At 48.3% G+C, this 12,697-nt stretch overlaps 2 protein-coding genes across 2 annotated transcripts in view; one reads left to right on the plus strand and one right to left on the minus strand.

Annotated features, from left to right (window-relative positions):
• Positions 1 to 2,669: 2,669 nt before the first annotated feature.
• MPEG1 (macrophage expressed 1) lies at positions 2,670 to 7,191 on the plus strand. The gene has a single exon (XM_031018761.2). The coding sequence runs from the start codon at positions 2,943 to 2,945 to the stop codon at positions 5,094 to 5,096; it is 2,154 nt and encodes a 717-aa protein (XP_030874621.1). The 5' UTR covers positions 2,670 to 2,942; the 3' UTR covers positions 5,097 to 7,191.
• Positions 7,192 to 7,799: 608 nt separating this feature from the next.
• Positions 7,800 to 12,697, minus strand: part of DTX4 (deltex E3 ubiquitin ligase 4) — a 21,895-nt gene continuing 16,997 nt past the window's right edge. Inside the window, exon 5 of the mRNA XM_081798919.1 lies at positions 7,800 to 11,284. Coding sequence (XP_081655045.1) covers positions 11,046 to 11,284 — 239 coding nt within the window. The 3' untranslated portion in view covers positions 7,800 to 11,045. The remainder of the gene's footprint in view (positions 11,285 to 12,697) is intronic.

Here is a 12,697-nt window from a genome sequence, read left to right on the forward strand (position 1 = left end):
TCTGGGATTGCATATGCATTTCAGCACAAGAAAAAGCAGAGGAAGTTGCCAGTGAGCAGAATAAAGCAGGAAAGGAATGTGTGACCCCCCCCTTCCCCCCATAGTCAAGGTCTCATGGCCACTTCCTCACACCTGACCGCCATGAGCAGCAATTCCTGCCGGTAGCACGCAAATTTAAGTTGTGCTGGAATTCCCATCATTCTACACTTCTCTTTTCATTGTTTCTCCATGAATAGAAAAGAGAACTTCCTTGAACACAGCAATCGCAGGCTTCACATCATTTCAGGTATATGAAAATTCCAAAAATAATTTGTTTCTTTTGTGTTTAAAATGCATTTTCATTGCTTATTTTCCTGAGTACATAGGCGATGATTGTTCCACACCCATCCCTGTGTTTGCTACTTAGTAGATTCTCACTAAAAATGTGTCAGATGAGTAAAGATATGCTCCTTGTTGAAAACTCCAAAAATATACGAAAGTGAGAGGGAAAAGTTTAAATCATCTATAAAACCTACAAGCTGGATACCATCGCTGTCAATGAGTTGGTGTATATCTCTCTTGTGATATATATGTGTACATGGTGGAGGTCACACTAAGTGTCTAGCATGCTTTTATCACTTAACATTATGGCATAAGAATTTCTTACATTACTAAAATTTTTTGAAAATATAGTTATGTATAACACCCAGTGCTATCCACAACTAATGAATCATTGAACACCACATCAAAAACTAATGATGTACTATATGTTGGCTAACTGAACATTATATTAAAAAAATAAAAATTAAAAAAGACCTAATTACAAGATAAAAAAAGATAAAGAAAATACAGTTATGATGGCTGTAAAATATTTTGTCATATGGATGCAATATAATTTCACTCCTGCTGGCTCTTTTAGCTATTTTCCACTTTTTGCTATGGTAGAAATGAAGAAGACTGTCCAAACAACAAGACAACTGTGTGCATTCAGAGCTATAGTAACACCTGCATAGAGAATGATCTATATTCGCCTTGCTTTTATTCTCATTGCAGAAGAGTGAGAATGCAACAGGATCTATTAACAGGTAAACAAAAAGTAAGAAACTGTCAGCATGTCTCCAAAACTGGGTCATTGTGAGGGTTTTCTCGTGATGATGAACTAGCCCTGCGAGAGTCTGACAAGGAGTGTGTGGGGATTTTAATAGACTTATTGGAAGTACTCGAGGGCACTCACCTCTAATTTTTCTAGTGGTCAAATCACTCTACTGAGCTACAGATTTATAACTAACTCATTTATAAATTAGCCAGGACATCCCATGCACAGGCTTGCTTCTCTGGCCAAATATAAACTGGACACTGGCTCATGCATTAATCCCTCCCCGATATAAGTAGATTCCTCCATGCATGATAAACCTAGCCATGAATAAACCCAGAACGTCACCAAGGTTTTAATAAGAGTGAGTTCCACCTGTGAACCTGGACAACTGGTCTATTTCTATCTGAAAATAGCTGTCACTGCATCAGGGGCAATATGCCGCCATTCAGTCCCCTGAGAACTTTTCCCGGGTTGCATACAGGTGATGGTGTCGTGATACATGTAAACTGAAACATGATGTTTTCAGCCTCAGCGCTGCATCTGGTTCGTGGTAAGATGGGGGGGGGGGGGCGTGAGGGTACCATTGGGAACTTCGTTAATTGCTTTGGATTATTTGGCTACCACTGAATGTACTAAGATGCTCCCTACTGGTCTTAAAGTAGTGATGGAGCTGGGCTTTGATGAATCCTGTGCTAGATCAATGGGTCTGGAAACACTCTTCCAAATTACGGGGTCTAATAGGCACCGAAGGAGATTCATGAAATTATGTTCTCCTAACGATAGAACAAATGAATTGTTGCTTTAAAAAAATGAGTAATAAAGAGGCACATTCTTTTTTACACACCTATAATGAGTACATGAACTTAGCAGCAGAACAAAAAATTAAAGATGTAACAGCAGGTACCCACTTATTGCCAACTGCGTACACACACACACACACACACACAGAGGATGTATAAGTGTGTATATACATACACAAATATTCCTGGGCCACTGTCTGCTTTTCATCAATCAAAAATCTAGATTAGAGTGTGGATTTTCTCTTTGCTTAAACATTTCTGCATGGAAGGAAACAACAGTGTGCGGATCACTGGCTTTGACTCTGGATGCGGAGGACAGTACACACTGAGGTTTCCAGCGTGCAGCAAAACCGAGTCCTCTTCAGGTCTCTACAGTTCTGCCTCAGGTAATGGCACCTCCAAAGCCTGGACTTTTAGGCTTGTGACAGTACAACTCCACAGGACTTATGTCCAAGATTTTCCCTCCTTTCTCGTGTGTGAACTGCCTTCCCCCTCCGGTGAATGGGAGCCCAGGCCTTGGCCTTGACCTACAGCGAGCCTAGGTAAGGTGGAGGCGCGGTGTCTCAGTAATGCTGATGTTGCCATTCACCTCTGCATTTACAGTAAAAGGAAACTGATACTGGAGTCCCAAGAGAGAGCCGTCAAGGAAAATTTGAAACATCAGAGCAGAACGTGAAACCAAAGGTTTCTTTCAAAGCCGGAAATCTCCTGTGAAGGAAGCAGTAAGACATGTGGTCGCCCTTTTTCTGAGAGCCCACTGCTGTTGCAGTCACTAGCCTGGGGCTGGGCGGCGGTGGGGGCAGTTAGGGTGGTTACCTGTTCAGGATATAGGGCTGCGTTTGCATACCTAGTACAACATGATTTTCTTCAAAGTCCTGATGGGCCTTAGTATTCTGATAGACTCTCATTTCCCTATTTTGCCCTGAGATTAGCCTAAAGAGGAACTGGTGGCTTGAGGAGAACTGTTGTATGTGTTTGTCTCAGCAGCTGCCTTCTTTCCCATCTGTTCAGTTTGCACCAAGCTCGCTGGCTGCGACTTAGGGCTGGCGTGTGGTTGGGGCTGAGCCATGAACGGCCTTGGGGGTGCCATCCTCTTCTGGGCGGTAGTAGCGTGGGCTAAAACGGACAAGCCTTTGGGAGAGACAAATGAGGCTGGATTTCAAAAATGCAAGAATGCCTTAAAACTACCTGTTCTAGAAGTCTTACCCGGAGGGGGCTGGGATAACCTGCGGAATGTGGACATGGGACGGGTGATGGACCTGACTTACAGGAGCTGCAGGACCACAGAGGATGGACAGTACATCATCCCCGATGAAATCGTCAGCATCGCCCAGAAACAGAGCAACCTAGAGATGAACTCCGAAATCCTGGGGTCCTGGGTGAATTACCAGAGCAGCACCTCCTTCTCCATCAACTTGGAGCTTTCCCTTTATTCCAAGGTCAATGGCAAATTCTCCTCTGATTTCCAGAAGATGAAGACCCTTCAAGTGAAAGACCAAGCTATAACTACCCGGGTTCAGGTAAGAAACCTGATCTACACGGTCAAAATCAACTCAGCTTCAAAACTAAGCTGGAGGTTTAAGAAGGAGCTCATGGACATCTCTGACCGCCTGGAGAACAACCAGACGCGGATGGCCACCTACCTGGCGGAGCTTCTGGTCCTCAACTATGGCACCCACGTCATCACCAGTGTGGATGCTGGAGCTGCTCTCATCCAGGAGGACCACATCAGATCCTCATTCTTACAGGACAGCCAGAGCAGTCACACTGCTGTGACCGCATCCGCTGGGATTGCCTTCATGAACGTCGTGAACTACAAATTTGAGGAGAACTACACGTCGCAGAGCGTCCTCACCAAGAGCTATCTCTCAAACCGAACCAACTCCAGGGTGCAAAGCATTGGAGGGGTTCCTTTTTACCCAGGCATCACCCTCCAGGCCTGGCAGCAGAGCATCACCAACCACCTGGTGGCCATAGACCGCGATGGCCTGCCTCTGCATTTCTTCATCAACCCCGACATGCTGCCTGAGTTGCCAGGGCCCTTGGTGAAGAAGTTGTCTCGCACGGTGGAGGCTGCCGTGAGGCATTATTACACGTTCAACACCTACCCTGGATGCACAGATGTCAACTCGCCCAACTTCAATTTTCAGGCCAACACTGATGATGGCTCTTGCGAGGGGAAAATGACTAATTTTTCCTTTGGAGGAGTTTATCAGGAATGCACCCAGCTCTCAGGGAAGGAGGTTGCCCAGCTCTGCCAAAACTTGGAGCAGAAGAATCCGCTCACTGGTGATTTCTCCTGCCCCTCTGGCTACTCCCCAGTCCACCTGCTGTCCCAGATCCACGAGGAGGGTTACAACCACCTCGAGTGTCGACGGAGATGCACCCTCCTCATCTTCTGCAAGACGGTGTGCGAAGATGTGTTCCGGGTGGCAAAGGCTGAATTTAGGGCTTTTTGGTGCGTGGCGAATGGCCAAATACCGGAAAACTCAGGACTGCTTTTCGGGGGCCTCTTCACTGGTAAGAGCATAAACCCTTTGACAAACGCACAGTCCTGCCCGGCTGGCTATTTTCCACTGAGACTTTTTGAAAACCTCAAGGTATGTGCCTCTCAGGACTATGAGTTGGGATATAGGTTTTCCGTCCCGTTTGGTGGGTTCTTTAGCTGTGCAGTCGGAAACCCCTTGGTAAATTCTGCCATAGCCAACGATTTAGGGGCACCTTCTCTAAAAAAGTGTCCTGGGGGCTTCAGCCAACACCTAGCCCTCATCAGTGATGGATGCCAAGTGTCCTACTGTGTCAAGGCCGGGCTTTTCACAGGAGGCGCTCTGCCCCCTGCCAGGCTCCCACCTTACACCCGGCCACCCCTCATGAGTCAGGCTGCCACCAACACTGTCATTGTGACAAATAGCGAGACGTCGAGCTCCTGGATTAAAGACTCCCAGACCCACCAGTGGAGGCTGGGGGAGCCGTTAGAGCTGCGCAGGGCCATGGGGGTCATCCACGGGGATGGCAGTGGTCTGTCAGGAGGGGCAGCAGCTGGGGTCACAATGGGGGTCACCACTGTCCTGGCAGCCACCATTGCCCTGGCCGTCTACGGCACCCGGAAGTACAAGAAGAAGGGCTACCAGGCATTGGAGGACGAGAGGCAGAGTTTGGCGGCGGGCTCTGCAAAGACGGGGGGCGCCCCTGACCAAGAGCAGGAGCAGAGTCCAGCCTAAATCTCTCCGGAGAAACGTCTCTCTCGTCTCTGTAAGCATGCCTTTCATCCCTTCACTCTTCACTTCTGCCTTCCTGAGGACTGGCGTGGCAGGTGCAAGAAAAAGCAGGTATAACTTTGTGACTTCCTTAGGGCTCCCGGCCACAAAATGAACAGAGCTGCGTGGACAGGGTTGGGGTGGGGTAGGAGAGCCAACATGACTTTTTAAGCCAAAGTCATCGTGGGGGCTAAAACATGAAGGGGGTATCTTTTCTCTGTGTGCATCATTGATTATCTTCACCTGAATACATACGTGAGAAAAGAGACAGGGGGAGCATGTTGACCTTTGGATTTGGAGACCATGCATTTAATCTGAGATCGGCCACGGTTTCCAATTCATGAGCTGTAAGAATTTCTAAGTGTTACCCTCCTACTCTTTTGTTTTTTAAAAAATCTCTCTGGAGTTCATGCTCCTGGAGGCTGAAAGTTCCGCCAGAAGATACGGGAAGTCCCGCATGGCCACTGATTTTCACTGTTGAGGGCTCTGTACTGATGGACGGGGTCCTCTCAAGCTCATCTGAACAGCAAGATGTTGTCTCTACTAAGTCCACGTTTTCCAGCCTTCCAGCCACAATCCTGACTCACTCAGACCAGGTCACTTTTGGACTTCAGACAAGTGTCATAAAGTCCTCAAAAAAATATTTTAACTTATAATCTTCTATTAGGAGGTCAAGGGAGAAGGGATGGTTTGGAGACAAGGCATAAGTTAAAAAAAGGGTGAGAACTGGACAAGATCCTGGCACTCAGGGGAAACTGGTTACCCTTAACCACCTCCCTGGCTTATGGAGCTGCAGATTGGGGTAGAACAAGCATTACAGTTTCCTGGTCTCTGTTACCAGAGTACTACCCCTGCTTCGTCCATGAGGGGCCCTTCCCCTTTCTGTCCTCGCATCACATGTACACACCCCCAAACACACGTGTGCACCCCCTGAACACATCCCCCAAACATACACAGACACACACCCCAAACACATGTGTGCACACACATCCCCACCCTCCCTCCACACACCACATTCCAACAAGAAGTCTGCATTTTTCTAGGGGCAGGAGACAAAGTAAACCCACACCTAAGTATTATTTCCTCCCTAAAACAAAATAGAGCAGAACCTACCAATTATGTACCCTACCTTTGTTTTTTTTCCCCCAGCAGAAAAGAGGCTAACATGATCAAATCTATGTGTTTAAATGAAACAAAAAAGGCATCCAACACCATTTGTGATACATTTATTTCTGTTCCAGGCTGACCTCCCTCAGGCATCCAGCAGGATGCATGAGTGTTTCCTGGCATTTGGGGCTTTGCTCAACTTATTTATTTCTTTTTTCTTTTTTTTTGAGGGGGAGGTTTGGCCCAATTTTTATACCAATCTCACCGAATTGTAACGATTAAGGTGAGTCTACTAATACCTCTCCACGACATTAAAAAAAAAATTTTTTTTATTAAGTAAATTCTACTCCCAACATGGGGCTTGAACTCACAAACCTTGAGATCAAGCGTCACATGCTCTACGCACTGAGCCAGCCAGGCGCTCCTTCTCTACAACATTTTTAATAGTTACATGTCTCTTCACCGAATCAGATGCCACGAATGAGTTAATTTTTATGAAGGATAATCTGTCCTCACCTCGTTAACATTCACAATCATGAGTTTAGGCTTACATAAATCCTTCTGAGAAGCCTGCAGCATCCCAGCCTGTGGGAAGATGGGAAGGAGGCTACTCGTTCATCTCACCCTCACCTTCACACTCACACTCACACTCATCCCCGGCTGCCCAGCCGCCAACACTGATTTCTGCAACCTCGTCTCTGAACTCTGCCGCTTAAGCATTAAAATAGTCTCCTAAACCTCTGGGGGTTTTGTGGGTAAATTTCAGCTGAACTAACCACTTCTTTGCAAATTCCCCCATGAATTCCTTGAAGACGACTGAGTCAGAGACAAAGTACAGCTAAGGGCTCTCGGACTTTTAATGCTAACTGCCATTTGAAATAAAAGTTCTTCACAAACTTACATTTCTAACAAAATTATGCATAAGTATGCATTAAAATGTGTACTTAAGGAACACGCTGTCTGACTGCTCATCCACAGGAAATGAAAATGCGGGCGTTTGCAGTTTTCTGGTCATTTTGCAAAGTCAGAACCCAGAGTGGGAATTTCACAGGCTCTGCTGTCTTGACCCAGGAGCTCAGGCTGGGCTCTGTGGGAAGATGAACCCCAGCTTCGCGAAAACAACACTCTCTAGACTCTCAGAAATAGAGACACATTTGGGTGATCAGGGCAGCTTTGCATTTGCATTTTGTGTTCGTGTTAGTGTAGGGATTAATACTATTTATTTGAGAAACAACAGCCTGCAAATTACTGAAACATACCCTACATAGTAGTCAGGTGGAGGGAACTGTAAGAAACATCTGTGTTTTTTAAGGCGGTCTTTCCCACATAGATTCACTTACATTTCCCCAGCCGAGGCGGTGCAGTCTAGTTCTTGAGAGGAACAAGAAGTCAAGCCGGGTCCCTTGGTCAAATGTATGGGTGGAAAAGATGTGGGGGGGAAAAAGAGAAAAGGGATTCCCCCACCCCAACTTGGGGCTTGTGGTTGCTTACAGGTCGGGGAAGTGCCCCAAATGCCTCACAATTCGGTGCCCTAATCTGCAAAAAGCAGGTTAACAGCAATTTGTGGTTGTTCACTTGCCATTTATTGTTCTGCACATACACCTCATGAGCACCAGGTGGCGATGTCCTCTCACAGAGCAACACCAAGGACTTCAAAACACACCAGTTACAAAGATTTACATTAGGACATTCGCCTTCCCTCTCCCAGAAAACCCCCACTCAATTGCCAGTGACCACAGACAAGAAAAGGGGACAGGGCCCTTTCTTGTACTACATGCGGCCTGCCCCCTACCCTCTCATGCACACAACAGTGCAATAACAGGACGAGTACTTTTGACCAAGTGTAAAACCACAGAGAAGTCCAAGTTTTACAAAAAAGGTAGAGGAAAGGGTATGAAACACAAAGGCACGCACAACCACATATACACAAGTAACCTTTAAGGGATGCACATCTGACAGAGTTTGTCCTCAATCCCATTTGTCATCCCTGGAGACTCAGGAAGGGAGAAAGTAGGCTGCTGGTGCATGAAAGGAAAGGCATGGGATTCCCCTCGCAGGCCAGGAGACACAGCGGGAACAGCAGTGGTGGGAAAACATCCTATGTTGGAGGGGCGGGTGCTCAGGACCCCTGCTTGCAGGGTTCTCACTGAGCCCGAGACTGTGCCTTTCCAGGCTGGCACAGGGAAAGGGCAAAGGGACGCCCCCGCCTTGCCTGGCACAGTGTTAGAAAGGAGATTCAAGATCCCTTCTGCCTAGAAAGCCCCCCAGAAGAACAGCATAAGGATGAGGTCACGCCTGTGGAGCATCTTCAGAGAGGAAGAGAACCGGGGCACAGACATAGTCAGCATCCTAGACAGGGAAGTCTTGAAGTATGAAGACTCACTCTCAAAGTGGTATTGCCCCTGGCACCCTGCCTGGTCCATTCGCAGTCCTCTCCCTTCTTTGCTCAGCTGTCCCCTTCCCCGTCCATCCCTTCTTCTGCCTGCTGCAGGGAAACCAGCCTCTCCCCGCTGACCACTGCCAGTTGTCAGAGTGTATTTTCTTCCTCTCCCCACCTACTCCACAGCTGTGTGTTTCTACCCACTGACCCTCAAATCTGTTTCCTGATCCCCGTGGGTGAGAAGCTCAGCAGACACTTGACCCGGGTCTCCTGCTGAAGGCGGAGATGGTACTAAGTCTACAGTGAGGCTCTTCAATGATCTCTGTTACACGGTAGCCTGGCAGAGGGCACGGGGTGTGATATTAAACACTGCAGCGATGTCCCTTCCACTGAGTTCATATGTTTCCTCCCGACTGTGGCAGGAAACTGTGCCCTGTGGTGCAGTGAACTCAGGTCCAATGTCCTGGTCCGCTGGTGAGATAAGATGGCGGCCGGCTGACGGGAGAAACTGGACCTAAGGTGTCAGGAACAATTCCTCCTATCAGAGCTCCCTCTGCTGGAGCCAATTAGCATCTTGATAGCCATTTGAAGAATGAGGAAAGGCTCAGCACCAGCATGTCCCAAGGAACTGGGTGACACTCAGGGGAATCCACTGGCCACACGGACGTCAAAACGGTTATGGGCAAACAGCAAGGAGCTCCAGAGCCAGTTCGCAGGAAAGCCTGGCTTCAGGTTCTAACTTAAGTACCATTTCTGAAGGTTCTTTTGTTTCAATTTTCTAGCATCAAAAACCTTCCAAATATTATGAAATATATATGGATATATATACGTCAAACCCCCAAAACATGAGGTATATAAATTCAAATTAGTATCCAGAGGAACTTCCCTCAAACATATAGTTCAAAGAACCCACTTTCAAAGGGGGAATTGGGTTTCCCTTCTTGATCCCCCTTCTCTCCTCCCTGACCCCCAATTTATTCCTTAAGGGAAGCGAAAAGCAAGAGGAATGCTGGAGAGGGGATAGAGTCTTGGGACACAACCCAAATGCAGGTTGGACTGGACCATGATGTGGTCCCAACCCTGTTAGGAATGAGCTAAAAAGTCTCCCTCCATGCTCTAGGTCAATCTGCAACAGATGAGGGGCCCAGCACCACCTCTGAGCTCTGATTAGCAAATGTACATGGAGACAGATCAAAGCCCTCATAGAAACAAGACTGGGTGAATTGGTTAGATCCAATCTTGAAAGAGATATAAAAAGGGGTCAGTCCAGCCCTCATCTTACACTTCTTACCAAGCACAGTTCCTTGGGGCATCTGGCAAGATGCATGATTGTTACCATCTGGGTCCAAGTTTACTATGGGATGGGTTGCAAAGGGTGAGGAAAGTTAAGGAACCACAGCTTGATTGTTTGATCCCCATCAGAACTGGAGTTTGACAGTTTGCAAAACAGAATGGGAACACAGGATGGGACTGTCCACCAACCTGGCCCAGTGGTGCATACAGGCACACACACATATATATGCACAAACAGATGGCACAGAGCCCCGTGGGCTCTACTCACAGTGACTTGATGAAACTCATGGAATCTTTGAGCTGGTCTGGGATGAGTTGGGAAGAAGGCTTTGGGCTCCTCTCCCTGAGGACAGTTCAGATGCTAAGTGGGATGCAGACTCTGGTCTGATCAGAGAGGGGCTGGAAACATCATGGGATGCCACCCCAGAGAGGAATCCCAGAGTCCATCCATCCACACAAGAGAACCAGCTGCCTCTTTGGACAGGTCAAAAATGTGAGGAGGGAGGGCCCAGAGAAGCCAATGACTGTTATGAGAGCTAAATGTGCTCCCAGAAGCCTTTGCCTCCCTGACCCTCTTGGTGAGAAGTGCTTCCTTGCTGTACACAGAGGCATTGATTTCTGATGTCACAGCAGTTTAGCGGTTCACCCCTTTGCCCCCCAGTCTTGCACAGTGAGAGCTCCTCGCCTCCAGAGGAGGAGAGAAAAGCAGAAACTCCGCTCTCAAAGGAGAGTGGAAGCAGCAAGAAGCCAGCTGAGGTACTGAATCTCAGGCTTCACAAGGCCAGGGTATGGAGTACCCACGCACTGTCCGTACCCTAAGTGTGCTGACCGTGCCCCCTACTTAGGGGGGTGGGGGGGTTCTTGCCTACCCAGCACCGAAAACTCCATGGGAACAGACCGAGGATGGCCCTCATCCCTTGTCCCCTTTGTGGCGGATGAGGTTTATGAATGACGTCACCTTACTCAATCTCACTCCCCGCTGTGGCCAGGGGGGATGGGGGATGGGGATAGGACAGAAGGGGAAATGAGGGAGTCGGGAGGGCATGGCACCGACTTCCACCTTGATTCTCCCGCTTCCTGCCCTGTGGTCCCCACAGCCCCTCCTGGCCCAAAGACCCCCCTCCCCCCCCAGCTCAATCCTTCTCCTGGGCAGTGCTGTCCTCCGAAATGCCCTGGGCAGCCAGTTCAGCCAGCACATTATCCAGGTAATTGGCGTCTGGGTAGCCGTGACCTGTGAGATTAGAGCCGAACTCTGTCTTGTGGTGGACCTCGTTCCAGATGACGGTATCTGACTCGCCCGTGGTGCTGGAGGTACCAATGGCAAAGATGAGGCGCCGATCCCAGGCCACGAGCAGCAGCTTCAGCACCTGAGCGAGTCAAGGCAGGAGACCAAAGGCAGACACTTAGTGCCGGTCAAAGACGACGCCTTGGACGGCAGAGTCTTCCCAAAGGTCCACCTCTTCTTGAGTCATGATGCCCCAAGCGGCACAGTGAACAGCAAGAGTCTGGGTGTGGTGTCAGGGAGGCGCAAGTCTTGGTTCTGTCACCAGTGAACTGTGGGAACTGGGACAAATGATGTCACCTTTCTGAGCCTTAATTTCCTTACTTATAAAACGGCAATGCTGTGATCTGCTAAATGTTACCAGCGCTTTCATAGTAGGGACTGGCACGCACTACTCAACAAACGTTAGCTACCAACATCACGGCTAAAAGATAGGACCTAGGAATTCAAGGCACTTACGATCCCAGAGCTTCGGAAGCTGTGCCTTCGCTACCACGCCCTCCCCGAAGCGGGTATTAGCGCACACGCAGCTACAGACGTGCCATAGTTCTCCAGGGACGTGGTTGAAGTGCTGTGACCTCTACCAGGCTATTTCATATGTATCTGCTCCCCTGGTCCTCACGAGCACACTTGGAGGCAGATCTGGCAGGGGCTATTATCGTCTCTATTTTATAAGTGACGCCCAGTGAGGTGTTAGGCCTTGCAGAATGTTCTAATTCAGCGAAATTAAAAAAAAAAAAATTCGTTGTTGAGTAAGACAACTGCCTAACATCCTATCCAGCATGAAGAAAGCACCCGATGTAAATGCCCTGGATTCAAAAAAGAACTACCATGGGGCATCCAGGTGACTCAGTCGGTTGAGCGTCCGACTCTTGATTTCGGCTTGGGCCATGATCTCAGGATCCTGAGATCGAGCCCTGAGATGGGCTCCATGCTCAGCGGGGAATCTGTTCTCTCCCTCTCCTTCTGCCCCTCCCCTTGCTCTCTCTCTCTCTCTCTCTGAAAAATAAAAAGTATTGGGATGGCTGGTGGCTTAGTCAGTTAACCGTTTGCCTTTGGCTCAGGTCATGATCTCAGGGTCCTGGGATTGAGCCCCGCATCGGGCTCCCTGCTCAGCAGAGAGCCTGCTTTACCCTCTGCTGCTCCCCCTGCTTGTGCTCTCTCTCTCTCTCTGACAAATAAATAAATAAAATCTTTAAAAAATAAAATAAGGGGCGCTTGGGTGGCTCAGACGGTTAAGCGTCTGCCTTCAGATCGGGTCATGATCCCAGGGTCCTGGGATCGAGCCCTGCATCAGGCTCCCTGCTCCACGGGAAGACTGCTTCTCCCTCTCCTTCTACTTGCTGCTTCCCCTGCTTGTACACTGTCTGTCAAAAATAAACAAAATCTTTAAAAAATAAAAAAATAAAAAATAAAATAAGTATTAATAAATCTTTTCTTTTAAAGATTTTATTTATTTATTTGACAGAGACGGAAAGAGGGAACACAAGCAGGGGGAGTGGG

This window comes from Leptonychotes weddellii, chromosome 11, assembly GCF_054177405.1.
Source record: "Leptonychotes weddellii isolate Sample4059 chromosome 11, ASM5417740v2, whole genome shotgun sequence".
Lineage (NCBI taxonomy): Eukaryota > Metazoa > Chordata > Mammalia > Carnivora > Phocidae > Leptonychotes > Leptonychotes weddellii.

Bases quoted from the DNA above. Each gene is read 5' to 3' on its own strand.
- MPEG1 (XM_031018761.2), top strand. From the start codon at position 2,943: ATGAACGGCCTTGGGGGTGCCATCCTCTTCTGGGCGGTAGTAGCGTGG.